We start from the raw sequence: 25,000 nt of genomic DNA, 5'->3' as shown, positions 1-25,000 counted from the left end.
ATGACTCTTCCTCCCTCTCTAACCCCTCTCCAACCACACACACACACACACACACACACACACACAAATGCAGAAATAGCAGCAGCAGACATCTAAGCGGTGCTGGCTACGTACGCACATGCAGGCCTGCCTTGTTGACAGCCCAGAAGTCCCCGCCAAACTGTTTCTTATCTGTGGCGCTTTGTAATTGGCACCTTTACCATCCCGTTCGCGCTGGCCCCTCTTCGCGTCCGAGAAAGTGCCGTCGCTGTTATTGTGCATGACTGGCTTCGCATGTTTATGTCAGGTTCCGTGCATGTGTATCCAAAACAACAACTCATGACTATCACCAAAGAATGAGAAGCTGATGTGTCAGCCGAGTGGAAGGGGCCTACCAACAACTGGATGCAACTTGATGCACCTGACACCACAACCACTCACTGTTCGTCAACAAAAACACGCCATGCAAGTGGGTTCGAATGAGTGCTGCCCGCCCGCCCATTTGGCGCACTGCCGCGTCTTATCTGCTTGTGGTGTCCCCTTTTCGCTTGTATGCATGTCCTTGTATGCGCTTGCGCGAGGGTCAGTTTTCACACACTTTTTCGTGAGATCTGCCACCCTTTTTTTGCAGTGCCACAAACTGAAATCCCGCGGGCAAAGCAGAAGAAGAGACAGCAGTGGTGGTGATGGTGGTGGTGGTCGTGGTGTGCTGCTGTTGTTGTTGTTCATTCCACCCCCAGCACTGGCACTCAAACCTCCTCAACGCACCATTGCACCTCGCTTGTCGATGGGCCCGCAGCTCGGCCAGTGTGCGTGTGTGAACATCTCTTGTGCAGTGCCAGTGCAGCCTCCGTTCCATTTTCATTTTCAGCTTTGCAGGTGAGGTTACTGTGACCGTTACACCCCGTCCTTGTGTTTTGTTTGGCACTGCAGCTATGCAGCGGTGGTGATTGCCCACAGCTCTGCAGCTGCCTTGTTTTGTGTGCTTACCACTGTGCGTTTGACTGCAAATTGGGTTCAAGTGACCGTTGAATTCATTCACCTTCTTGTACCAGTCAGACACAAGCACATCTCACATTGTCCACCACCTTCCTCGCCCCACCTACTCACTCACCCCTTCACCTTGCTACCCTGGCACTGCAACCGTCCGTGCTCCAAATTGTTTGTGTGTCTGCGTCTTTGCGCGTCTGGTGTGTTCCTCTTTCTTTCTACGACCCCCTTGCATTCTCTTCGACACGCGTTTCCCCCATCACCCATCTCCTTGTCGTTACGCCGTCAACATGAACCCTTTCCGCACGTTCCCCACTCTTCTGCATTCAGTTTCTCAGAACCCACCCAGTAGCAAGCCAAACAAGGCCTCTCGTCACCGCACTCAGCCCAACAAAACCGCCAAAGGTTAGTTGTGCACATGTGTGCGTGTGTGTGCATGTGCGCATGAATGCGTGTTTGTGCGTGTGATGCATGGATGTTGCAAGCACCTTGTTTTGCAACCCACTTCCAAACGGGGTTCCTCAGCCACAAACTCTCAATCACGCACACACACATGCACACTCACACTCACACTCACACACACACACACACACTCACACACACACACTCACACACACACTCACTCACTCCCACACACACACACACACACTCCCACACACACACACACTCTCACACACACACACACACACACACTCTCTCTCTCTCTCTCTCACACACACACACACACACACACACACACACACACACACACACACACACACACACACACACTCAGTGACGCGAAAGCGGGCAGACAGGGGGAAGAACCCCAACCCCCGCAAGAAGATGAAGGCGGAGGAGTACGCAACCAACACAAAGCAGTGCTGGGTCTGTGGCAAGACCAAATCATCGCGCGTCATGATCTTCTGGTGCTCCAAGCACCACCTCAAGGACGTGGAGTTTGATGGGTACTTCCTCACCGTCCTCAACAGCCCCGTTGCGGACTGCACAGGCGACCTTCGCTGCCGTGCAAGATACACCATCTGCCACCCGTGCAAGGTGGCCATTGAGGCTCTATCCAACCGCATCACCCTCGTTCGTGGCTGCTACCCGCAGCTGTACCAAGCGTGGACGTTCAACATCAAGCCGTCGCACCTCCGGCCACCCCAAGAAGCAGACGATCACGATGATGGCTTGCATGACGACGATGACGCAGAGACCCTACACAACCAGCACCACGATCACAGCGCACCAGTAAGCAGGATGGCCCCGCACGACCCGCAACAACGGAGCGCATTGCGACCGTTGCAACCACGCTCATCACACATCATGCAGTTCATGCCACAGGACACGCATGTTCCTCATCCGCACATGCACCAGCAACAGCCCCAGTCACAGCAGCATTGTCACCAACAGCAGCACATGTATCCTCCGCCACAACCACGACGACAACAACAACAACAGCAGCAGCAGCAGCAAGCACAAGCACAAGCACAAGCACAAGCACAGCGCCGCCACCACCAGCCGCAGCAAAGAATGCAGGCGAGCGAGCACACACACCATCAGTCAATGCAAATACGCCAGCGCACGCCTTCCCAGCCAGCCATGTTCAAAGGCAGCGGATCTGGCAGTGGTAGTGGCGGCGGCGGCATGCAATTCGGACACTTTGCTACATCGAGTCCGTCCATTGTGCCGCGGTTTGCGCCGGGCGATGATGATGGCCCAGACGGCGCCAGCGGCGGCGACCTCGAGCGCCAGTACATGGGCGGCCCGTACCCATTGCAGCCACCCATTATCTCCGGGATGGGCAGCAGTGGTGATGCCAGTGGTTCGCAACAGCACACTCAGCAGCAACGTCCCAAGTCGCAGCGGCAGCGACAGCAGCAACAAGACAACGAGTACCAGCACCAGCATCAACAGCAGCACACGCCTGTTCAACCCATGTTCTTCCCCAACCTGCCGCCGTCGTCGTCATCGTGTGCACCCATGCCTGCTGTGTCCGGTGTGCCAGCAGCCACATCACTCGTGCGCAGCAGCAAGAGGGCAACTGGCAGTGTGCACGGCAACTGGATGCAGCAGCCCGCACCCTTGTTGGATGATTTGGCTGCCAGTGGCGGTGGAGAGTACGTCATTGTCAACACCAGCCACGGAAGCAGCACCAACAATGACAGCAGCACAAGTACCGGCGTTGTTGTTGCGAGCGAATCCCCTTCTGTGAGCCTTCCAGGCCTGTCTCTTGCTCCACCTCAGCAACCGCAGCAGCAGCAGCACCGCCGGCGCACGCAACGTCACTACCAACACCAACACCAACACCAGCAAGACGATGACGATGACGACAACGACAACAACAACGACAACGACAGCGTTGGCGACGGAAATGAGCATGGTGACGCTTCCAATCCATCTTCCAAGGCACAACTCGCGAGAAGTGGTCACTCGTTTTCGAAGAAGTTGCCCCATGCCTTGTACGCGACGCCGACACCAGACACAACACACGGGCCGCAACGCCAATATCATCAACAGCAGCAACAACAGCATCAACATCAACAGCAGCAGCAGCAGCAGCAGCGATACACGACGGCGGAGGACGTGAGCAGTGCATCGGCGGCTCACGCAAGCTTTGTGCAGTACCAGGACAATGCTGGCCAGGTGCGCGTTGTTCAAATGATGCCGGGTCTCAGTGCTGGCTCAGGCCATGACGCGACAGAGGCTGGCGACCGCATGTTTCCCATGTACACCATGTTCCCGACCATGTCGCGTGCGCAGAAACTGCCCACATCCACCGCCACCTCGGCTGACACAAGCACAGGCACTGGCCGTGTCAGCAACAACGACACACTTGGCACTGCAGTGGCCTCCACCGCCCTTGTGGGCGCAAACCCGTCAACACAAGCGCCAACACGACAACCACGCCAACCACAACCACGCCAGCAACAGCAACAGCAGCAAGGGAGTACCCATACATCAGATCATGACCACAGCACAGCTGCACCGCAGCCGGTGATGGGGATGTGGCTGCCATATGATGCAACTTTTGGGCCCGTGCAAGGCACGCACATCCGTGTGGATGAGATCGGTGGCACGCGCGCTGTTCGGCCCACCTCTGTACCGCCACTCGCCACAGTCAGTGCTGTGGGCACAGAGTTGGCCACCAAGGTGACGACGCCCAAGCCAGCAGCTGTGATGCAGGCTTATTCTAGCGGAAATACTGGCACAATTGCCAGCTCATCCGCGGGTGGCAACAACACCAACGCACCCGCGTCGCCAGCTGCGGCATCAGCATCAGCTCCCTCAGCACTGGTGGACACAGCAGCAGCGACAGCAACAGCAACAGTGCACCACCCAGAGCCAGGAGCCCCCAAGTCACACTCACACACCTCGCCGGGGAGTCGTGCACTACACCGCCAGCAGCAGCAGCTACAACAACAACAACAACAGCAGCAGCAAGAGAACAGTAACACCAACGCAGACAACAACACCGTGGACAGCGCTGCCGACACCGCCGCCGATGACAGCACAGCTGCTGCGGATGGGTTGGACGAGGCGAAAGGTCAAGCGGATGTGCACAACAGCGACAACAACGACGACGCCACCAGTGGGCAGCCCTCGCTTGCAGTTGCGCAATCGCACTCGGTGGTGACATCTTCCTCTAGCGCCGCAAAGAACAAAGCGATGCAGTCGACACGGGAGCACGATGGCGCTGATGTTAACAGCAACCACGACAGGCGCGATGATAACCACGATGAAGACGAGGACAAGGAACAACAACAACAACAACAACAACAACAACAACAACAACAGCCACAACAACAACAACAACAACAGCCACAACAACAGCCACAACAACAACAACAACAACAACAACAACAACAACAGCCACAACAACAACAACAGCAACAACAACAGCAACAACAACAACAACAACAACAACAGCCACAACAACAACAACAACAACAGCCACAACAACAGCCACAACAACAACAACAACAACAACAACAACAACAACAACAACAACAACAACAACAACAACAACAACAACAACAACAACAACAACAACAACAACAACAACAACAACAACAACAACAACACGATACAAGAACGGTACCACAGACGCCTTCACCATCATCGTCGTCGTCACACACAACAGTCACAGCGCAGGCACCAGTGACAACAGCGCATGTGACAAGCAGCGCACCCCTATCTTCCGAACCAGCGGCTAAACAGCACGCTGGCGCTGATGCCGGTGCTGAACATGACTGCGATGGTGATAGTGACAAAGATGAAGATGATGACGGATGCAATGCTGATCTCAAGGGTACTAGTGATGGTGAGCAACACAAGGCAAAGCCAGCGGCGGTGCAGCAGCCTGAGGCGAGTGGCGCGGCGGTGGCGCCGTTCCTCCCGGGGCACGGCGCACCCACAGCCAGCAGCGACGTCAACAAAGAGATTGCACAGCTCTTTCTTGAGGGAAAACTGACAGAGGCTCTCCGTCGCTCGAAGGAGGTATGTGTGGTGTGTGTGTGTTTTCGTGTGCGTGTGTGGTCGTGTGTGTTTTCGCGCGTGCGTGCGGTCATGATCGTGTGTTTTCGTGTGCGTGTGTGTGTGTGTGTTTTTGCTGAACCACATCTCCAGTTCACTGTCTCTGTCGCTTCGTCCCATGCGCCTTGTGTGCTCTGTGTGTTCCGAATCTTGTTCTCACACCACGCTTGACCGTGTCTCTCTCTCTCTATCGTGTCACTGTGTCGTTATGTGCAGGCGTTACCACAGCAGTTCATGAGCGTGATAACCGAGGAAGAAGGGGTAGAAGGGGATGTTCACTAGCGCTTGTTCACACGCAGGCATATTCCTTCGATGCTTGTCCCTTTTGACAGTGTGTTGTATCCAGCAAGACGCAGCCACTCGTGTGTGTGTGTGTGTATTCGGTGTTCACATGCGTGTTGGTTGTTCATTGTGTATTTAGCTGTGTATGTACATAGCGGGCTTGCAGCGAAGACAAAAGGAGACAGGAGAAGAGCAGCTGGAATATTCGCACTTGTACATATGTGTATGTCAATGTGCGTATACGTGTGTGTGTGCGTGTGTGCGTGTATGACGACTACGTGTGGGACCGGGTGATTGTGACAGTACCAATTAAATGGACACTCAAGCGACACGAGTAGTTGCAGCCGAGAGAGGGCACAAGTGAATGCCAATGTGTATGTCGTGTGTGTGTGTGTGTGTGCACGTGTGTGTGTGCGTGTGTGTATACCCCATCGTTGACGCTGCACTGCTTGATCACAGGGGGGCTATGGTGGAGATGCCACGACACACGTCACTGTCAGGATACGCGTCCGTCTGCGCCAAGATGATGGAGAGTAAAGATGGGCCGTGTGAGGAGTAGCAGTAGAAGGGCACAGAGGCGAAATAAGGGGAGGGGCCTACAAAGAGACGGGAAATGTAGTGTGTTGGACACGCGCACACAACACACACACACACACAGACACACAGACACACGCACAGACAGACACACAGACACACGCACAGACAGACAGACAGACACACAGACACACACAAGGCACACACGCAAGAGCACCAGGCGGCACCTGTTGAACTGGGCGACCGTCAGGTTTGGGCGAAGGGGCCACTTGATGTCAATATCAATGTAGTACACGTTTGGACGCGCGTGCACCACAAGTCGCTCCTCCCCCACGTCAAGCGCTACCGTGCGCGCAGACCGCTGCACCAACAGCAGCACAGCGGTGGTCGTGGCGGTGAGTGAGTGAGAGAAAGTGTGTGTGTGTGTGATATGTGTGTGTGTGAGTGATATGTGTGTGTGTGTGAGTGATATGTGTGTGTGTGTGTGTTGCAGTGGTGGCAGGGCAGCTGGCTGGTTGCACTCACGAGCTTGTCGAGATGGAACTCAAACACGAGAAACTCAGGATGGCCGTGCTCCGGGTCCTGAAGGGTGATAGCGGTGATGGTGAGCGGGAGCAGCAGCAGAGGCAGGAGCCGTGGTGATTGCTAATGTGGCGTGATAGGTGGTAACGAGACGAGGTCCGAGACAATAATACAAACGCATGTCGTGGGTGTTGATGACCTACCCTGTACATCTCATACTTGGGCTGTGGGCCTTTCCACTCGCTGTCTTTTGCGTCGTCTTCAGACACGACGGTCACATCCTTCCTGCAACCGGCCAACGTCGCAGTAGTCGCGTTATGAGTACGCGCACCGCTGTTACGCACACATACACACACGCGCTCGCGCGCACACACACACATACACATACACGCACACACACACATACACATACACACGCACACACACACACACACACAAACCAACCAACAAACAAACAAGCTAACAGCGTGGGGTTCCCCAAGAGATGACCACGTGCACTCACGTTGAGACATCGCGGATCTTGCGCTTTACGCGACACATTTGGGGCACCGGTTTGCCCATGGATTTGCGTCGCTTCATCACCTTGTACACTGACAGTCACAACAAAGATGACAATGACGACGAAAGAGAGGCGATCACGCAGTTTCAAGGCAAATGAGCGCACACGCGAGAGTGAGTGAGTGAGTGAGTGAGTGAGTGAGTGAGTGAGTGAGTGAGTGAGTGAGTGAGTGAGGGTTGGTCTGAGAAGAACTGTGTGGAGGTTACAGGGCAGCGTCAACAAGGTTTGCTGGACAGGAGTTCAAGCTTGTATATAGATTGGGTAAAATGCGAATGACAAGCAAAAGTAAGAGCAAGACGCGTGATGTTGACACACCTCGGTTGAGGGCGAGGTTGTGCTTGGCCTCCACTTGACACATGACAAGCTCCACCACAAACTCGCGCATGCCTTCTCGCTCCTGTTCGACCAGTGTGAAAATAAAGAAGCAACGCAGCAGAGTGCCGTTCACACAGTGCAAGCGTGAGAGACACGCGTCAGCAAATGTGCGTGGATGTGCATTTTAAAGCGCACCCAGCAGACCCGACAGAGAAGGCACACATTGCGGGGGTTGCCATACACCACGGGACCTACGTTGAGCTGCTCCACAACACTGCTGTTTACAATGGCATCAAATGCGCGGCAGGGCGTGCCAGCTAGTGTGCATGTTGATGCACAGCAAGGCATGCGCGGAGGTAAAAAACAAACAAACACGTGAGCAGTGTGATGATCTCACCAACGCTGTCGTGCCGCCGTTGCATGCGCAGTCGAGTAACATCATACCGCTCAGACGGACACCACAAAAAGGTACAGAAACTTGCACACACACGCACACACACGCACACGCATACACACACAAGCATACACACACACACACACAAGCACACGCACTGTTGTCTGGCTCCATGTGTGGCGGTCCCACGCTCATGGGAATGCGAAAACGGGTGCCATCCTCGTTGGCAATGACAAGTGCCAGCTCCTCATCAGAAATGGATGGTGGTGCAGGGATATCTTCGGAGTGGCAAATGTTCAAGAACACCTTTTCACCGCTCTCAATATCCGTCTTGATGCAAAACCCTTCACACATCCAACGCAAGCATCAAGTCATGCGCAAACACACAAACAAACACAAGTACGCATAGATACACCCAGTGAGCACACACTTGAATAACAGTTCAATCCACAGCAGCCGTGACACAAGCGACTCATGCAGCCACACATGCGCAGCCACAGAAAGAACTGAAACAAACCATCCGACCTGGTTTGGGCGTAATCAGCTTCACGTCTTGCTGCTGTTGCTGTTGCGCCGACTTTTGCTGGTCGTCTTGGATCTCCTGTGTGTGTGCGTGTGTGCGTGCGTGCGTGAGTGTGTGTGTGTGTGAATGTGCGTGAGTGTGTGTGCTATATCGCGAACGCACACACACATACATACATGCACGCATATGCACATACATACACACACATACATGCACGCATGATGCACGCACTAGACAGACAAAATAAGAGCGTGTGGTTCCAAAACCTGACCTGTACTAAGCGCTGCACAGCCGCAGGTGTACTGGCGGCAGCGTCCCCTTCCAAACTTATTCTGTCCTGCATGATGTGTGCTGTTGATGTGTGGTGCGTGCTTGGATTGACAGAGGATGACATCAGTGAGCGGAAAATCACTTTAACGTGTTTGACGATTTATTTCGCCGTTCTCGACCACAGAGAACACGCTAAAAACACCCTTTTCCTCAGCACAATTGACTACGGCACCCCACCCCACATCCACCCACCAAGACACAATGAACCACACAACAGGCAAACCACTCACACTAATCCTCGTCTTCATGTTCACCCTCATCGTCGTCCTCGTCACTGTCCTCGTCACTGTCCTTGTCTTTGTCCTCGTTCACAACATCGACCTCTTCCATATTCTCATCATCATCATCACGCTGCCCGTCATCGAACACCCCATCATCGATTGCCTCCTCATCCACCTCATCGAGGCTCGTGATCTGCCTGTAAAGCTCATCCAGCCGAGCATCTGCTTTTGCAATGCATCCCTCAACTGTCTTCGGTGTCAGGGTTGCAAACGCCTCGTCCAACCGCTGGCGCACGTCCTTGAACGTTGTGTCGTAGTTGTACTGTCGACCAACGTCTCCTTTCACGTTTGCCCAAACAATCTCGATGGGCTGAAGGTCGGAGTAATGCGGCGGTGTCCACAGCACCTCGTGCCCAGCGTCCTCTGCCATTTGCACGACGACGGGCTTGACTGTCTGCGCAATGTGTTCGCGAAGCCTGGCCCACAGCAAGGCCCGAGTGTCGGTGTCGGATACTGGCAGGCCGCGCGCCGTGCAGGCCTCGACCATGGCTGCCTTCTTCCATGATTGCTTGGGCGTGTCCGCTGGGAGTGACTTGTGGTACTTGGCGTTGTCCATGACAATGATGGTGTTTTTGATGCCACGGGCGTCGAGCGTGGCGAGCAGCGTCTGCATCCAGCGCTCAAAGTATGCACTGTCAAACATGCCATGGTAGTCTTTGGTCTGCGCCTTGCCACTCTGCTTCTTGCCCCCCTCAAAGATGTCCAGCGTCTCGGGTAACAGCTGTGCACGATGTTCCTCGGATCGCTCTGCTTCTGGTACTGCAGGGTCGCTTGAGATGATTGCCGCGATGAAACAGAAGCGCCGGCCTTTGTGCTTTTGCTTGGGGAGCAGGCGGTTATCACCGGGGTCGTACAGCGACTCATCATGCGGGCGGTAGTGGTGGTGTATGTAGCTCTCGTTGAGGTAGACAATGCGTCGCCGCTGCTGTAGGGCCTTGATCATCTGGGTGATGTACGCGTCTCGTTTGATCAGCACCTCCCTCCTTCTCCATGTAGGTGGTGCAACCGCCTCGCTGACCTCTCTCGTAGCCAAGTGACTCCAGGTATCGTTGCACAGCTCTCAGGGCGTTCGCTTTCGAAGTGGGATCAGAGTACATCGGCAGCACACCGGAGGAGCAGAAGAAGCCGAGCACGTCCTTTGCCACAGTTCGGTTGCCCTTGACAGTGCGCTCGTACAACCAGTTCTGCAGCTTCACACGCAATGCCTCAGTGCGCTTGAACTTCGTCGTCTTGGTCCCGCGTGGCCCGTCGTTGTCTGCGACTGACACCGCTTGCGCGCGCTCGTAGTCCTTCCATGCTTGTTGACAGACGTCTGTGCTGCGCTGAAGGACGTTCTTTGCGAGTGCCGTGAACCGATACTGCTTGGGCCTCCCTGACTTGTTCGCGTGGACAAACTTCTCATGGCGAAAGTACGCCTGCACGGCGACGATGTCCAGCTTTGCGTCCACCGTCAGCGTCCTGGAGTTTTCCTTGCGCTGCTTCTTGAGCCACTTCTTGAAGGCGTCGTACTCCTCATTGTCAAGGCTCCCGGCGTACAATCGGCCTTCTTTCTTCTTGACACACGGCGGTGTTCCGTCAGTGCTGCCTGCTGCGGTGGCCGATCTGCGCTGCGCCATCTTGGATGCAGAAAGTCGTTGGCATCAATGTGAATAATCGGCAATCCTGGAGGTAACAGGAAAAGATGGTTCTGTGCTTGCGCTCTGAGGTTTGCTGTCTTCGTTCTCTGTTGTGCGTGGGACAGCCAACGGACAATGGAAGCGATTGACGCATATTTCGGGTGGTTTTGAATGTGTGCCGGTGATGAAAACTTATTTTTTCCGCTCACTGATGTCATCCTCTGTGAACAAGAAGAGACTGAGCAAGCGAGGTTGCTGTTGCTTGTGTGCCTAGAATTACCGAATTTCGTTGAAAGATACCGCTACTTTTCTTCAACGACGGTTTCGGAGACGATAGACAGAGCAAAAGCAAGACAAGCAGCCAGAGCAGTTGATTGTTGTTGTGGACGCAAGCACCGACCCAGACCAGCGAGCAGCAGCGAAGAGCAGAGGAACAAGCACACATTCACACAAGGCGAAGATGGCTGAGGACGAGGGTCGCATCATCAAACAAGAGGCCGACTACACGGAGGAGGTCGATGCCTCGCTTCCCATCGCTTCCTCCCTCGCACAGGTTGACCAGCAACGTTTGTCGCTCAAGAACGTCGACAATTCCTTTTTGTTTTTGTTTGGTTTGATGTGTATTGTGTGGTGTATTGTGTGGTGTATTGTGTGTGGTGTGTGCTTGACAAGTACTTACTGTGTGGTGTGTGTGTGTGTGTGTTAGCGTTAGTGTACCATGTCATTCACCTCGATTGTGTCGTCCTTCACTCTCGCCTGCGTTTGTGTGCCGCTCGCTCACACCTTGAACACAAACCCTATTGCGTGCTTGCTTTTCTGGTCTTCGCAACAGGATGGAAAGCTGGACGAGGCCATTGAGTCTCTCCTTCCTCTGGAGAAGAAGAGCCGCATGGTACAATGAAGCAGGCCATGCTGTGCGTCTTGTCTCCAACCCTCATGTTCACTGTTTTGTTTGTGCTATCCCTGATAGTCAGCTCGCACTCACAATGCGTTTCCGATGTAACTGTCCATTCCAATCACCGCTCGTTGTGCAACGCCGTGTCTGTTTTCTAAAGGCCGCGGACATGAAGTCGACAAGCCGCATTCTCGTCCACATTGTCACCATGTGCTTTGAGCAGCAAGCATGGGACAAGATGCTTGAGAACATTGTCATGCTCATCAAGCGGCGTGGCCAAATCAAGAAGGCAAGGGCACCGCTGCTCGTGCTTGCTGTCACCATGACTGTGGTGTTGGTCGTGTGTGCATTCCTGCTGCTGCCACTGAAGTCGATGTTGCTGCTGCTACTGTGGCTGCTGTTGCTGCTGCTACTGTGGTCGCTGTTGCTACTGTTGCTGCTTCTGCCACTCCCGTTGCTGCGTGCTTGTCCCTTTGTAAATGTGACACCTCCACCTCACCCCGGTGCTGTGATGGTGCACAGGCTGTGACCGACATGATCCGCAAGGTGTGCGAGTTTATCGAGCAAGCGCCAGACAAAGCGACCAAGCTCAAGATGCTCGATACCGTGCGCACCATCACCGCCGGCAAGGTCTGTAGTGTGTTCGTGCGTGCGTGTGTTCGTGCGTGCGTGCGTGTGTGTGTGTATGTGTGTGTGTGTGTGTGTGTGTGCTTCATGCACGTGAGTTATCGCGCCACGAGTCACCCCCTGAACCGAGCTCACGACCAACTATCGTGATGCTGTTGTTGTGTGCTGTGCAGATCCATGTTGAGAACGAGCGCGCGCGCCTGACACGCGAGCTTGCGCGCATCAAGGAGGAAGAGGGCAACATCGCAGGTGCGGTGGTGTGGCGTCACGTGTTTCCAAATGTGTGTTGTGCCGCTCAACATGACACCGCCGCCCACGCCCATACATCTATGCACACTGGACGTACATGTGCACACTGCCACATACACGCACACACACGCACTCCCCCCCCCCACACACACTCGCCCACTCACACACACACACACACACACCATACATCCCCGGGCCCAAAATGTGTGCGCGTGCGCGTGTGTGCAGAGGCTGCGGACGTGCTGCAGGAGCTGCAGGTGGAGACGTACGGCACGATGGAGCGACGGGAGAAGGTCGAGTTCATCCTGGAGCAGATGCGGCTGTGTCTCGCCAAGCACGACTACATCCGCGCGCAGATTATCAGCAAGAAGATCAGCACCAAGTTCTTCAAGGACGAGAGCACGCACGACCTGAAGCTCAAGTACCACCGGCAAATGCTCCAGCTCGCCGCACACGACAGGAGGTCAGCTTGTTCCCGCTGGTCTTGTGTGTGTGTGTGTGTGTGTTCGTGTGTGTGTGTGTGTGTTCGTGTGTGTGGAGAGGGCTGCAACACGTGTTTCTTTGCTTGCCTCTTGCTGTTAGATGTCATGTCTTACTGTTCCTCATTGTGCATCACCCCTCTCTTGTCCCCATTGCGCACCACAGGTATCTGGACATGTGCAAGCACCACCGGTCTATCTTCGACACCCCATCTGTCAAGGCCGACGCTGAGGGTGAGCACACGCTCTTGTGTGTATGCATTTGTGTGTTAGTACAGGGGTAGTGGGAACAAACACAAACACAAACCAATACACACATGTGTACATGTGGTGGTGGAGATAACGAGCGTCTCGAGCGCACACGTTTCACGTTGCTCCCATGCTGACACGGATGTCGATGATGATAATGTTGTTGTTGTTGTTGTTGTTGTTGTTGTTGTTGTTGTTGTTGTTGTTGTTGTTGTTGTTGTTGTTGTTGTTGTTGTTGTTGTTGTTGTTGTTGTTGCTGTTGTTCATGTGGATATGATGGTGGCGATGACGTGTTCATGGCGACAGCTGCGAAGAAGGAGTTTCAGAGCGCGGTGCTGTATCTCGTCCTTGCGCCGTACGACAACGAACAGGCCGATCTCATCGCCCGCGTCTCAGAGGTGCGCCTGTGGACCTATCGGGTGAAGGGGGCCGCATATGTGTATGTACGTGCATGTGTGCGTGTGTGTGTGCGGACGTGCGTGCATGTGCGTATGTACGTGTACGTGTGCGTGTGTGCGTGTGTGTGTGTGTGCGTGCGAACATGTGTACGTGTATGCGTGCGAACATGCGTGTGCTCATAACTCTCTCTCGACCGCCGCCGCCACCACCACCGCCTCTGTCGCTGCCGTGTCCGCCCGTCAGGACCCGGTGCTTGAGGACCTGCCGGAAGCGCAGTCGCTGCTGTCGGTGTTCACCACCGACGAAGTGCGGCCCTGGCGTGTGTTTGAGACGCAGTTTGCACCGTTCCTCCGCAGCACAGACGTGTTTGCCGCCACAGAGCAGGGCGAGAAGCAGTGGAGCGAACTCAGGGACCGCATCATCGAACACGTGCGTTGTGTGTATGTATGCGTTCTTGCGTGCGTGTGTGTGTGTTCTTGCGTGTGTGTGTGTGTGTTCTTGTGTGTTTTGTATGTGTGTGGTCTTGATGATTTGGGTTCTTGCTTGCCTGTGCACCTGTTGAAATGCTCATGTCTGTGCATCCGTGCATCAGCGCGTCTACTGAGCATCACAAATGACATGCCACCCACCCCCCCCCCCAACAATCACCCGTTATGTTGTTTGCTCGTCACAGAACATTCGCGTGATGGCGATGTACTACACGCGCATGCGCACGTCCCGAATGGCCGAGCTCCTTGACCTCACAGAGAAGGTGTGTGTGTGTGTGCTTATTCTGTTTGTGTTTGTGTGTATTGCGTGTTTGTGTTTGTATGTGTATGTGTGTCTTGACACGTCCGCGCATCGCGCTGTGTACCGTCTTTACCCACCATCGTTCACCGTGACGTGTTGGTTTCGTCCCATCAACCACCACCACCACCACCACCACCACCACCCCGAACCCGGCTCGCAGGATGCGGAGAAGTATTTGTCGCGGCTGGTGACGCTCAAGACGGTGTATGCGAAGATTGACCGCCCTGCGCGCGTGATTGTGTTCAAGCCGAAGCCAAAGGCAAACCAGGTGCTCAACGACTGGGGCAGCGGTCTCAGGTGAGCACCAATGACAGTTGTGGTGGCGGTGGTGACACGTGTTTGTGTCAGTTTGTTGGGGAGGTGTGATAGGGTCGCGGTTCCTTGTATTTTGCAACCAGCTCATTTCTGATCTTGTGTCTCTAGTCTTGCGTATGATCTCGTTTCTGTGGTGCCGCCCTTTTCTCACTCCACACCCGCTTCCGCGGTTGCTTTGAACGGCCACGATTGCGTTGTTGCCAGCCATCTCATGTCGTTGGTCGACAAGGCAACACATCTCATCCAGAAGGAGCGCATGGTGCACCAGGTCTGAGCGCACACACGTGTCCACCCCGCCTCCTCCACCTCCGCGAGCCCACATCTCAAGAACGCCGTGTTTGGACTCTGTGGCTTTGTTTTGCAGTTGCGTTTGAGGCGATGGCGAGAGTGATGATGTGTTGCATGTGTTATCACAGTGCACGCGCCATGCAAGCCTAACATCACGATCGCAGTCAAGTGCCCCTCCTTTTGTCGTTTGTGTGGTCCGAAGAAATGAACCGATGAGAGATGAATGGAAACGAGCTCATTAATGTAATGTCAACCATAGCCTGGTGCTGTCGAAAGCCTCATGCTGTGTATTGGGCGAGGAACCCATGAACACGCACACATTCGCAGTGATGTGACGTGCACTGCATGCGACGATGCTGCGATGATCAGGGTGCGCGAAATCTGTAGTTGACTATTTGGATGGGTGCGGAGAGAAGGGCACACTCAGAACAAGAGAGAAGAGGGTGTGGGTGGGACAGATGGAAACAGCACGAACTTGCTTGCTTGCTTGCATGCATGCAGTTGGCAATGAGGGTTGCTCCTCGTGTTTCTTGTCTTCACATCACGTGCAATGCCAGCAGCAAAGGGCAGCCTCATTTCTTGCCACTGTCGCCGTCATCACCAGCGTCGTCGTCGTTTTCCGTCATGCGATCGACCTCGCGTTTGCTCTTGCGCCGGTTCCGCTCCTCAAACTCAAGCCTGCACGCAGTGTATGTTTGTTTGTTTGTTTATGTGTGTGTGTGTGTGTTTGTTTGTTTATGTGTGTGTGTGTGTGCGTGTGAGAAGGAAAGGCAAGTGCAGGAGGTACGTGTGACAAGTGTCATTGACTCAATGCATGTGTGCACACTTGCATGACCAAAGTCCTTCGCCCGCCGCCACCCTGCTGCATCCCGGCACCTGTGCTTGATGATGCGTCGCACGATGTCCGCTGTTGTCATTCTCGACCCGCTGTCAAACTGCACAAAGATGTTTCTCTTCTTCGCTTCAGCAAAGATGTCGCCACCAGCCTGTGGGGGGTTGCGTGTGTGTGTGCGTGGATGTATGTATATGTGTGTGTGTGTGTGTGAGTCCAACACCACGACTCCATTGCAACCACATATACAGGCTGTGCTATCGTGTGCATGTGTGTGCATGTGTATGCGTGCATGTGTATGTGTGCATGTGTGTGTCCTCACATTATCGGCCGCATCACGGCTGCCGCGGAAGACCTTGTTCACCTGAACGACACGTGCGCACCAGCAGTTGTCTTGCGTGAGCGTGTGCAGAGCTAGTTGCGCGTGTGTGCACGTGTGTGTGTGTGTGTAAGCAGAAGCGACTTCTTGCTTGCACGCGTGTCACCACCGGACACGAGAGCGGGTGGCCCGCCCATTCTTCAGAACAGCACCTTGAAATGGTCAAGCAGTTCTGCGGAGACGGCCAGCGGCGGGCCAATCACAACCTCGTCCACATACTGCCAGAGAGACAGAGGGACAGAGGGAGGGAGGGACAGAGAGAGAGAGAGAGTGTGTGTGTGTGTGAATGTGTGAGAAGACGAGGAAGTGCTGGGGCAGGCAGTATAGAAGATACGCCGCATGCACACACATAACCCGGTCCACCACAATCCACAATACACAGTTCCCAACCCGACGTATTTTCGCCTCCAACACCTGTACACTCACGCGGCAGGCGAGGACGGACAGGAGGCGTTCATGGAGGTTCATGATCGGGTAGTTCTGGCCGTGCAGCGCATTTGCGTTCTGTTGCGCAAACACGCGCGCGTGTGATGTGTGTCAGCACAGCTGGTGTGTTGGGAAGTTTGGGTGGACACAAGAGACGGGGAGAGGAAAGGCGCGCATGGAGACGGCGACAGCAATCAACAAGCAGCATGCATACAGCTATGCGCGTGTGTATGTATGTATGCATGTACGTATGTATACGCTGTGTGTGTGTGCTTGTGGGTGTACCTTGTCGGAGTGCACGCCAACGATGAGGAAATCGCACATGGACCGCGCCTTCTTCAGCGCCGCAATGTGACCCACGTGGAACAGGTCAAACGTGCCTGGAACAGAAATGAGTGAGTGAGTGAGTGAGTGAGTGAGTGAGTGAGTGAGTGAGTGAGTGAGTGTGTGAGTGTGAGTGTGTGTGTGTGTGTGTGTGTGTGTGTGTGTGTGTGTGTGTGTGTGTGTGTGTGTGTGTGTGTGTGTGTGTGTGTGTGGGTGGGTGGGAATGAGCAGCCCACTTAATGTTGGTGGCAATTGTGTGGTTACAACGGCAGGTGGATGGGTCAATGCAGAGAAAGGTGTGATCGAAACCCAGTGCCACGTGATGCGATTGGGGTTTAAATGGAGAGCGTGTGTTCCGTGGGGCTATAAAGGACAGCACAAGCGTGTGATCGGCAACGTGTGCACGCACCTTGGATGTATCCAACGACGTCGCCAGGCTTGGGTTCCTTCTTGTCCGAGAACTGCACAATGCGCTGTGTTGGCGAGGCCGGTATTGATTGGTTGGTTGTGGCAGTGGTGAGATGCGTTGCAGATGGATACTTGCACACGATCAATGTCACAAGCAGCACGAGCAAGGCAAAGACACACCAAGCGAAAGATCAAGGGCAACACACACATATATGCACAGACACACGCACAGACACACAGGCACATACGCACATACACACAGACACACACACACACATATGCACAGAAACACGCACACATACGCACGGACACACGCACACATACGCACAGACACACACACACACATACGCACATACACACATACGCACAGACACACACATACATACGCACAGACACGCATACCTTGGTGGTTGGCAGGAACTGGGAAGCGCCCGTGTAAGGGCTAACAATATCCTTTGGCTTTCCCTGCATCTCGGACACGTGCGGGATGGACATGGGCTTGTCTTCCTCGTCGGAGGTGAAGTGCGTCTTGGTCATGAGCAGCATCCGGCCCACCAGGTCCGTCGTGGACACGCCTTGTGTTCGCGCGTACTCCTTGTACCGGTTCGCGGCCTTGACAAGATGGTACGCATCTTGCCCGTCACCCTTTGTATCATGGAACGGGAGCGCAACACGCCAGCGCGGCACAGCAGGGCAGCATACAGTTTCACATGGCGGCGTGAGACACAGCTGCGCGTAGGGGTGCGCATGTGTGAAAGTGTGGATGTCGAATGAATCACTCAGGCCACACAAAGACACGTGTCAACGGACGCACCGCAGTGGTGATGTCGTCGCCGTGGACGCAAAAGTCGCAGTTGTACTTGTCAAGGACGTCCAGCTGCGTGACATATGGTGCATCCTCCACCACTTCGTCAACCCATTTGCAAGCGCGGACCATTTCGTACCTTCCCCACACGACATGGCAGAGCAGTGGCAGTGTGCACAGTTCAGTTTGCACTGCTGTTGATCTGCAACGATAACAAAGGCACGCACACACACGCACGCACACACACGCACGCACACACGCACACACGCACACACACACACACACACACACACACACACACACACACACACACACACACACACACACACACACTGACCGCTCTTCCTCGTTCATGACGGGTGGGCCTTTGTTCTTGCGGATCTCCTCGTCCGAGTGAACGCCGACGATGAGGTAGTCGCCCATAGCCTTGGCTTGACGCAGTGCGTTCGCGTGGCCAAAGTGCATCATGTCGAAGCTGCGCAACGATCGCCAGTAGCATGACGAAGTGAGGGAGGGAGGGAGAGCATGTGCAGATGAGTGGTTGATGAAAGAGGAAGGTCACGGCCAAAGGAACAAAGGAAGGTGATGTGGCGGCGGCAAAGAAAGCTCAGACGATGTCAGCATGATGGGATGCCATGGAGGCAGCATCAACACCAGCCAGCCACAAACGTACCATCCATCGCACCACACCCGCACGGGCTGCTTGGCCTTCTTCGCATCCGGCTCGCTGCTCATCCTCGCTGCCTTTCTTCTCTGGCGTCTTGATCTCTATCGCGGTGTTGCAGTGAACAAGAAGGGTGTTGTGTATGGCTGTATGTGTTGTTGCACAATGCCAATGTGTTTTTCAGACGCAGAAAACGGGACACGCCTTCCTCTTCTTCTTCGTTTGCGTGTCTGCTCTGGTATGGTGTGGTGTGGTGTCTTGGTGTGGTGTCTGCTGTGCGACCTCTCACCTCACTTTATGTTAGTTTGGAATGATGTACTTGGTAGGCGACAGTGGTGGTTGGCCGCAGAGCAAGCAATGTAACAACACACACACACACACACACACACACACACACACACACACACACACACACACAGCACAAAGCAGGCAAGGCGCAGTGCAGTGGGCTGTCAGATGAACAAGCACACCAGCACAAAAACCAAACAGCGTGTAACACAGAACCAACAACACATGAAGCAAAGCGTAAGTGAAACAGCCATTCACAGCAGCCACGGCCCTTCCTTTGCCCATTGGGTGCAGCTATCATATCACATCTTGCGTCCCCCATGAAACAATCAAGCACGTCATCATCACAGCGATGGTGGGAACTTGGTGTTGAACCGCTTGACAAACTTGGCCACATGCCCAAACTTGGCCCCAGATTCCATCATCTGCTTGCGGAATTCCGAGCCGAGGTCAATGCAGGCACGGCATGCCTCCACATCGTCCACGCCAAGCTCCTTCAACACGGGCCCAAGGGTGCGCGCAAACCCTTCCTGTCGCAGCCACGCCCAGAACACAGCGTGGGCAGGTGGCTGCGTTGTTGCTGCAGCTGTCGTCGCTGTTGTTCCTGCAGCTGCAGCAGCAGCAACAGCTGTTCTCACAGCGTTTGACTGCGTCACATTCAAGTGGTGTATGTGTGTGTGTGTGTGTGTGTGCGTGCGTGTGAGTATTGGAGAAATGTTGCAAGCTTTCATGGTGAGCGTCTTCAACCCATCATCAAACTGAATTGCCATTCTCACCGTGCGAGCACGCGCAGCAGGGTGCCTCCCATGGGACTGAGGTGTCCCGCCATGTGCGTGGCCATTGCTGCCCTGTTCACGTGCACCCTGGGAGCGCGCGCGTTGCTGCTGTTGCTGCTGCTGCTGCTGCTGTTGTTGCTGCTGCTGTTGTTTCTGCTGCTGCTGTTGTTGTTGTTTTTGCTGTTGCATTCGTCGCTGCTGCTGCTGTTGTTTCTGCTGCTGCTGTTGTTGTTGTTTTTGCTGTTGCATTCGTCGCTGCTGCTGCTGTTGTTTCTGCTGCTGCTGCTGTCGGCGTTGCAGTGCCTGTTGTCGCTGCCACAGCCGTTCGTCGTGTCGCAGTTGCTCCTGCCGCCGCTGCATCTCGCGCACCTCCTGCCGCCGCACTTCAGCAGCAGAAAGACCGCTCACGCGTCGGCCATCACCACTGGCATCCGCAGCGCCCCTTGCGTCCCCACCATTGCCACCATCGTCGTGGCCATCGTTGTCATCATCATCATCATCATCACCGTCATCATCCTTCACAATCACGGCTGCCCTGTCGCTGCCACCGCGGCGCTGGGCACTGGCGGCGGGTGCAGATGACGATGACGATGATGATGACTCGGAAGCCCGGGTGCGGGCGGCTGTCTCAACTTGCTGCATCTAATATGGGTTTAGCACGCATGCATACATGGAGCGAACATGTGAGTGTTCGGCGCTGAAAGCGAGTGTCGTGTATGTGTGCTGTGTATATGCTTGTGCAGTGCGGTGCGCGACAGCACAAGGGATTGATGAGTAGACACGCACACACGCAGATACACACGCAGACACACAACTACGCGGAACAAGTGAGTGCTGGTGATGTACACATCATCAAACATACGATGACTTTCTGCAGAACGGCAACTGTCTCCTTGTCGTCAGCGTCCTGCGCAAGATGAATGGGCAGGCGGCCCTGCGACAGGTTGCGTTGCAGATGTGCATGCAGTTTCGTTGGTTGATGATGTGTGCATGCGTGTGTGTGCGTGCATACGTGTGTGTGTGTGTGTGCGTGTATAAGAGAGAGAGAGAGTGTGTGTGTGTGCGTGCACCTGTGCATCGCCGATGGTTGCATTTGCCTCGGCAGTCAGAAGCACCTGCACCACGTCCTTCTTCTGGGCATGCACAGCATGGTGCAAAGCCGTCCACCCCTGAGAGTCATACATGCAACAGGAAGAGGGCGGTGTGAGATTGGTATGCCAGGCGGTTCGTGAACACGCGCGCAGGCATTGGAGGTGCGAGGCGATGAAAGAATGAAGACTGGGAACAGACTATCCACAGCACAAACTTGATGGAAAAAGGCAAGAAGAGATGAGATCACACACGCATACACACGCGCGCGCACACACACGCGCACACACGCGCACACACAAACACACACATTCGCACTGTGAACGCACAATATTGTCTTGGATGTCCGGTTTTCCACCGTTGTCGAGGAGGAGTTTGGCAATGGCGGGAAATCCTTCCATCGCTGCGTGATGCAATGCAGTGCGGCCCTGAATTGCGACCATTGACCAGTCACATCACCAAGAGTAAGCGGATGAAAGACGTGGATCTTGAAAGAATGGCAGGTGGAGGGGAAGAGAAACAGGCAAGCAAAGAGGCCAGCAGCAAACAGAGCACACACACAAGGAATCCCGCGAACGCACACGAGCAAGCACGCACACTCCAACACACACACATACACACACACTCTCTCTCTCCCACATGCACACATACAACCACGCACACACACACACACACACCTTGTCATCCTGCTCGTTTGGGTCTGCGCCTCTCTGCAGGTGAGCGCTGGCGTAATCGGCATTGCCGGCGTGGCATGCCGCGTGCAGCGGATACAGGGCAGACAGCAGCGTCGCAACCGCGGTCGGCCTGTTCTGGGCACGCGCAATGTCCAGCGGTGTCTGGCCCTGTGAACTCAAAACCACACACACACACATGTACACATAAACAATGTCATGGGTCAGGTGAGGTTTGCAGTTTTTCCATACGCACGGATGAAACACGTGAACGTTTGTTTGTGTGCGTGAATCACAGTGCAGGTCAGCCCATGTGTATTTACTCTTCACACAGACACAGCAGTCTTCGCACGCACGTGTTCGTCTTTCAGTGTTGGGTTTGCGCCGAGGCTGAGCAGCATCTCAAGCGTCTCGTCGTTGTGCGCGCCCGCAAAGTGTGCCGGTGTGTGGCCCTATTGGTGAAGGTGGCGATGGTGAGCGTTGGTGTGTGATGGGTGATGAGTGTGTTTGGAGCAAACAAGATACTTGTGGCTCGATGATGTTATGTTATCCAAAACAAAACTTGCATGCGTGTGTGTGTGTGTGTGTGTGTGATTGTGGCGCGGTGGAATTGGGTGGATCAGGGGGGAGTCATTTTTGGCTTGCTCAAAGGCCACGCACGGCCAAGCCCGGATACACAGCGCACGGCAGCACGCCCAGACCTGGTTGGAAGCGGCGTTGACATCGGCGCCACGCTCCACCAGCAGATGGACAATGCCGGGGGTGTGGGCGACGTGAAGTGCTTGGCGGCCCTGTAACGCGCGTCGCACAACCGGTAAGACAACAGTGATGAGCGCTTGCATTCGCAACCACGGACAGGAGGCAGCCACGCCTGTACACTTGGTGCACTTGCATACGTACACACACAGGCACACAAGCAAACTTGTTCGCAGGTACGCGCAGTCACACACACACACATACGCACGCACGCACGCACGCAAGCAGAAAAGCACAACTTGTACACCTCGTTGTCTTTGTCCTGCACGGTTGCGCCGTGCTCCAGCAGCAGATTCACGAGCTCTGCAAAGCCACGTTGGCTGGCCTGATACAGCGGTGTCTTGCCCTGTGGCATCGCGCACAACAGGAAGAAACAAGGGACCACATGATCATGTTTGGTGTGAGCGTGGCACATGCCGCCAACAAATGCAACCGAACACACACAGAGAGAGAGAGAGACACACACACACAGAGAGACAGAGAGAGAGAGAGAGAGAGAGTGTGTGTGTGTTTGTGACACACACACACACGCACATACACACACATACAAACACAAGCACACAGAAACACACGAATGGACATTTCGAGGCGCACCGCGTGGTCTTTGATGGAAGGGTTGGCGCCGCGCTGGAGAAGGAGCTCGGCCAACGGCAGATCGCCGCTTCGGGTGGCATAGTGCAGCCCAGTAGCACCCTTGCACGAGTATCCATCATCGATATTCCAAAGTAACGCAGCCACAAGTGGAAGCAAGGCCAAGCAAGCGAGAAGGGAAGCGTGCATGACAAGCGACTGTGAGCGCGCGCATGATTGTGTCTCAGTGCTCCAAAAAGACGCAAGCAACAACAACACACACCGCCACAGCCAGAAGGAAATGACAGCCATCCAGAACAGGGAAGCAACCATCATCACCGCCAGGACAACCACGATCAGAACGATCAGGACAGCCAAGACCACAACCACGACCACGACTGCACACATGCGCAAGTCTCACATGCTCGTCTCGTTCGTTGACGTCCTTTGCACGGGAGAGCCAGCCTCCGTTCAGCAGCGAGGTGACCTTCCGCACATCCCCTTCAATACACGCTTCGTGAAGAGCACCCATCCTCCCTTTCCTTGCGCGTTGACGCTGACGTGGGCTTGGGCTGTGTCTAGTGGATCAATGAGTGTGGGTGGTGTGGACAAACGTGTTGTGTCGACGTGAACGTCAGCAGTGCAGCTGTCCTTCTCACAGTCCGCACGGCAACCAAAACAAATAATTTGTGGTGTCGTGAGCCGTCGACAGTTCGATTCGGTTTTGTCGTCGTTCAGCAACAGCCAGATCACACAACCAAGCAACCAACCAGGCAAGAAGGCAAGACGGCACCGCCCATCGCTTGCTTGTTGTCACATCGCGCATCATCGGAGCGACGATGTTCAGGGGCAAGTATGAGCCGTATGCGGAGCCGGCGCTGGCCACAATCCGCGGCCTGCTGTGTGCGGGCGAAGAAGGCGACAGCATGAAGCGCGTAGGCGTGGTTGCTGTGGCCATTGCCAGCCAGATGAGCCATCTCCACGAGCACCGGCGCTTGTCACAGGCACTCACCAGCCCACCACCAACGCAGCAGCCCACACCACACAGGCACCAGCAGCCTGCTCAGCGACAGCCCTCCCGTGCACCAGCACGACCCACGCCACGAGCAGCCACAACACCCGCGCGCCCAGCAGAACCAGTGCCCAGCACCAGCACGATCAGCGGCGGGGCTGGCGATATCGATGACTCGCTCGTCCTGCGGCGCGCGATTGATCAAGCCGCAGCCACGTGGCACCTCACCCGTGATGAGGAGGCCCTGCTGCAAGACGGCAGCGTGTATGTGGACAAGAGCAAGTGGCAGTTTCTGTTCCAGGACGTGCATACCCTCTGTGTCGGACCACATGCACCGAGCCTCTACCTTGATGTTGCCGCCACCTTTGCAGCCAAAGCCACCGTCATTCGCACCGTGAGTTCTGCAACCTTGGTTGCAGCGTGTGCGTGTGTGTGTGTGTGTGTGTGAGAGAGAGAGAGAGATAGATAGAGAGAGAGTGTGTGTGTGGGTGCGGATGTACGTGTGCATGTGTATATGTGTACGTGCGTTTGTGGATGATAGCGTGCATGTCACATCGACACGCATTCATGCGTGTACTATTCATCGTACCTGTTAGGAACTGGCGCGGTCGGCTGAAGACGGGTTCTTGCTGCGGTACCGGGAGGCATTCAGCAAATACAGAGATGCCATCACTTACATAGACATGGCGTGCAAGTGCGTGCACTGCTCTCTGTTGAAGTGGGGCAAACTTGTCCACAAATATTTGTGTGTGTGTGTGTGTGTGTGTGTGTGTGTGTGTGTGTGTGTGTGTGTGTGTGTGTGTGTGTACGCGCTTGTGTTCGCACCTATCCGTGTTGCATTGCGTACCCTCGTTCGTTTGCGTGTCG

General features: G+C 54.8%; 7 protein-coding genes across 7 annotated transcripts in view; 3 read left to right on the top strand and 4 right to left on the bottom strand.

The window, feature by feature from the left end:
* Positions 1-6,100, top strand: part of PTSG_08041 (uncharacterized protein) — a gene marked incomplete at its 5' end in the record, with an annotated part of 9,429 nt that extends 3,329 nt beyond the window's left edge. Inside the window, 5 exons of the mRNA XM_004991005.1 lie at positions 142-206; positions 611-788; positions 1,300-1,374; positions 1,745-5,451; positions 5,704-6,100. Of these exons, the coding sequence (XP_004991062.1) occupies positions 142-206; positions 611-788; positions 1,300-1,374; positions 1,745-5,451; positions 5,704-5,769 (4,091 nt within the window). The 3' untranslated portion in view covers positions 5,770-6,100. The remainder of the gene's footprint in view (positions 1-141; positions 207-610; positions 789-1,299; positions 1,375-1,744; positions 5,452-5,703) is intronic.
* PTSG_08040 (uncharacterized protein) lies at positions 5,884-9,057 on the bottom strand. The gene is made up of 10 exons (XM_004991004.1): positions 8,888-9,057; positions 8,619-8,694; positions 8,252-8,437; positions 7,955-8,016; positions 7,700-7,781; positions 7,328-7,415; positions 7,029-7,110; positions 6,829-6,885; positions 6,531-6,664; positions 5,884-6,282 (listed from the first exon to the last, which is right to left on the bottom strand). The coding sequence occupies exons 1-10, from the start codon at positions 9,008-9,010 to the stop codon at positions 6,234-6,236; spliced, it is 939 nt and encodes a 312-aa protein (XP_004991061.1). The 5' UTR covers positions 9,011-9,057; the 3' UTR covers positions 5,884-6,233.
* Positions 9,058-9,177: 120 nt separating this feature from the next.
* On the bottom strand, positions 9,178-10,843 carry PTSG_08039 (uncharacterized protein; the record flags this gene model as incomplete). The annotated part of the gene is made up of 2 exons (XM_004991003.1): positions 9,178-10,187; positions 10,246-10,843. 2 exons carry the CDS (start codon positions 10,841-10,843, stop codon positions 9,178-9,180), a joined length of 1,608 nt encoding a protein of 535 aa, XP_004991060.1.
* Positions 10,844-11,008: 165 nt separating this feature from the next.
* Positions 11,009-15,387, top strand: PTSG_08038 (26S proteasome non-ATPase regulatory subunit 12). Its single transcript, XM_004991002.1, has 12 exons — positions 11,009-11,396; positions 11,676-11,735; positions 11,899-12,027; positions 12,261-12,368; positions 12,539-12,614; positions 12,843-13,077; positions 13,260-13,327; positions 13,649-13,740; positions 13,985-14,170; positions 14,415-14,492; positions 14,691-14,827; positions 15,050-15,387. Exons 1-12 carry the CDS (start codon positions 11,304-11,306, stop codon positions 15,117-15,119), a joined length of 1,332 nt encoding a protein of 443 aa, XP_004991059.1. The 5' UTR covers positions 11,009-11,303; the 3' UTR covers positions 15,120-15,387.
* PTSG_08037 (phosphoethanolamine cytidylyltransferase) lies at positions 15,358-19,149 on the bottom strand. The gene is made up of 11 exons (XM_004991001.1): positions 18,981-19,149; positions 18,645-18,782; positions 18,317-18,446; positions 17,905-18,147; positions 17,504-17,567; positions 17,056-17,150; positions 16,771-16,848; positions 16,497-16,562; positions 16,288-16,329; positions 16,010-16,119; positions 15,358-15,811 (listed from the first exon to the last, which is right to left on the bottom strand). The coding sequence occupies exons 1-11, from the start codon at positions 19,040-19,042 to the stop codon at positions 15,706-15,708; spliced, it is 1,134 nt and encodes a 377-aa protein (XP_004991058.1). The 5' UTR covers positions 19,043-19,149; the 3' UTR covers positions 15,358-15,705.
* Positions 19,150-19,274: 125 nt separating this feature from the next.
* PTSG_08036 (uncharacterized protein) lies at positions 19,275-23,798 on the bottom strand. The gene is made up of 11 exons (XM_004991000.1): positions 23,543-23,798; positions 23,146-23,244; positions 22,799-22,897; positions 22,497-22,586; positions 22,152-22,247; positions 21,802-21,966; positions 21,454-21,552; positions 21,106-21,204; positions 20,898-20,969; positions 20,036-20,677; positions 19,275-19,906 (listed from the first exon to the last, which is right to left on the bottom strand). The coding sequence occupies exons 1-11, from the start codon at positions 23,651-23,653 to the stop codon at positions 19,604-19,606; spliced, it is 1,875 nt and encodes a 624-aa protein (XP_004991057.1). The 5' UTR covers positions 23,654-23,798; the 3' UTR covers positions 19,275-19,603.
* Positions 23,799-23,807: 9 nt separating this feature from the next.
* Positions 23,808-25,000, top strand: part of PTSG_08035 (uncharacterized protein) — a 6,159-nt gene continuing 4,966 nt past the window's right edge. The window contains exons 1-2 of the mRNA XM_004990999.1: positions 23,808-24,527; positions 24,730-24,827. Of these exons, the coding sequence (XP_004991056.1) occupies positions 23,961-24,527; positions 24,730-24,827 (665 nt within the window). The 5' untranslated portion in view covers positions 23,808-23,960. The remainder of the gene's footprint in view (positions 24,528-24,729; positions 24,828-25,000) is intronic.

This window comes from Salpingoeca rosetta, assembly GCF_000188695.1.
Source record: "Salpingoeca rosetta unplaced genomic scaffold supercont1.21, whole genome shotgun sequence".
NCBI lineage: Eukaryota > Choanoflagellata > Craspedida > Salpingoecidae > Salpingoeca > Salpingoeca rosetta.
The sequence above is the reverse complement of the archived record's forward strand: the minus strand, read 5'-3'. Positions and strand labels throughout refer to the sequence as shown.

Bases quoted from the DNA above. Each gene is read 5' to 3' on its own strand.
- PTSG_08040 (XM_004991004.1), bottom strand. From the start codon at position 9,010: ATGTCATCCTCTGTCAATCCAAGCACGCACCACACATCAACAGCACAC. The intron at 8,017-8,251 runs GTGCGTGTGCTT...CATGCACACTAG, and splicing joins ACACATGGAGCCAGACAACA to CTGGCACGCCCTGCCGCGCA. The intron at 6,665-6,828 runs GTGAGTGCAACC...CTGTTGGTGCAG, and splicing joins AGTTCCATCTCGACAAGCTC to CGGTCTGCGCGCACGGTAGC.
- PTSG_08038 (XM_004991002.1), top strand. From the start codon at position 11,304: ATGGCTGAGGACGAGGGTCGCATCATCAAACAAGAGGCCGACTACACG. The intron at 11,397-11,675 runs GTTGACCAGCAA...TCTTCGCAACAG, and splicing joins TCGCTTCCTCCCTCGCACAG to GATGGAAAGCTGGACGAGGC. The intron at 12,615-12,842 runs GTGCGGTGGTGT...GCGTGTGTGCAG, and splicing joins GGAAGAGGGCAACATCGCAG to AGGCTGCGGACGTGCTGCAG.
- PTSG_08037 (XM_004991001.1), bottom strand. From the start codon at position 19,042: ATGAGCAGCGAGCCGGATGCGAAGAAGGCCAAGCAGCCCGTGCGGGTG. The intron at 17,568-17,904 runs GTATGCGTGTCT...TCGCCAACACAG, and splicing joins AGTTCCTGCCAACCACCAAG to CGCATTGTGCAGTTCTCGGA. The intron at 17,151-17,503 runs GTGCGTGCACAC...TTTCTGTTCCAG, and splicing joins CGTCGTTGGATACATCCAAG to GCACGTTTGACCTGTTCCAC.
- PTSG_08036 (XM_004991000.1), bottom strand. From the start codon at position 23,653: ATGGGTGCTCTTCACGAAGCGTGTATTGAAGGGGATGTGCGGAAGGTC. The intron at 20,678-20,897 runs GTATGTTTGATG...AACCCATATTAG, and splicing joins CCGTTCTGCAGAAAGTCATC to ATGCAGCAAGTTGAGACAGC. The intron at 19,907-20,035 runs GTGAGAATGGCA...AATGTGACGCAG, and splicing joins CTGCTGCGCGTGCTCGCACG to TCAAACGCTGTGAGAACAGC.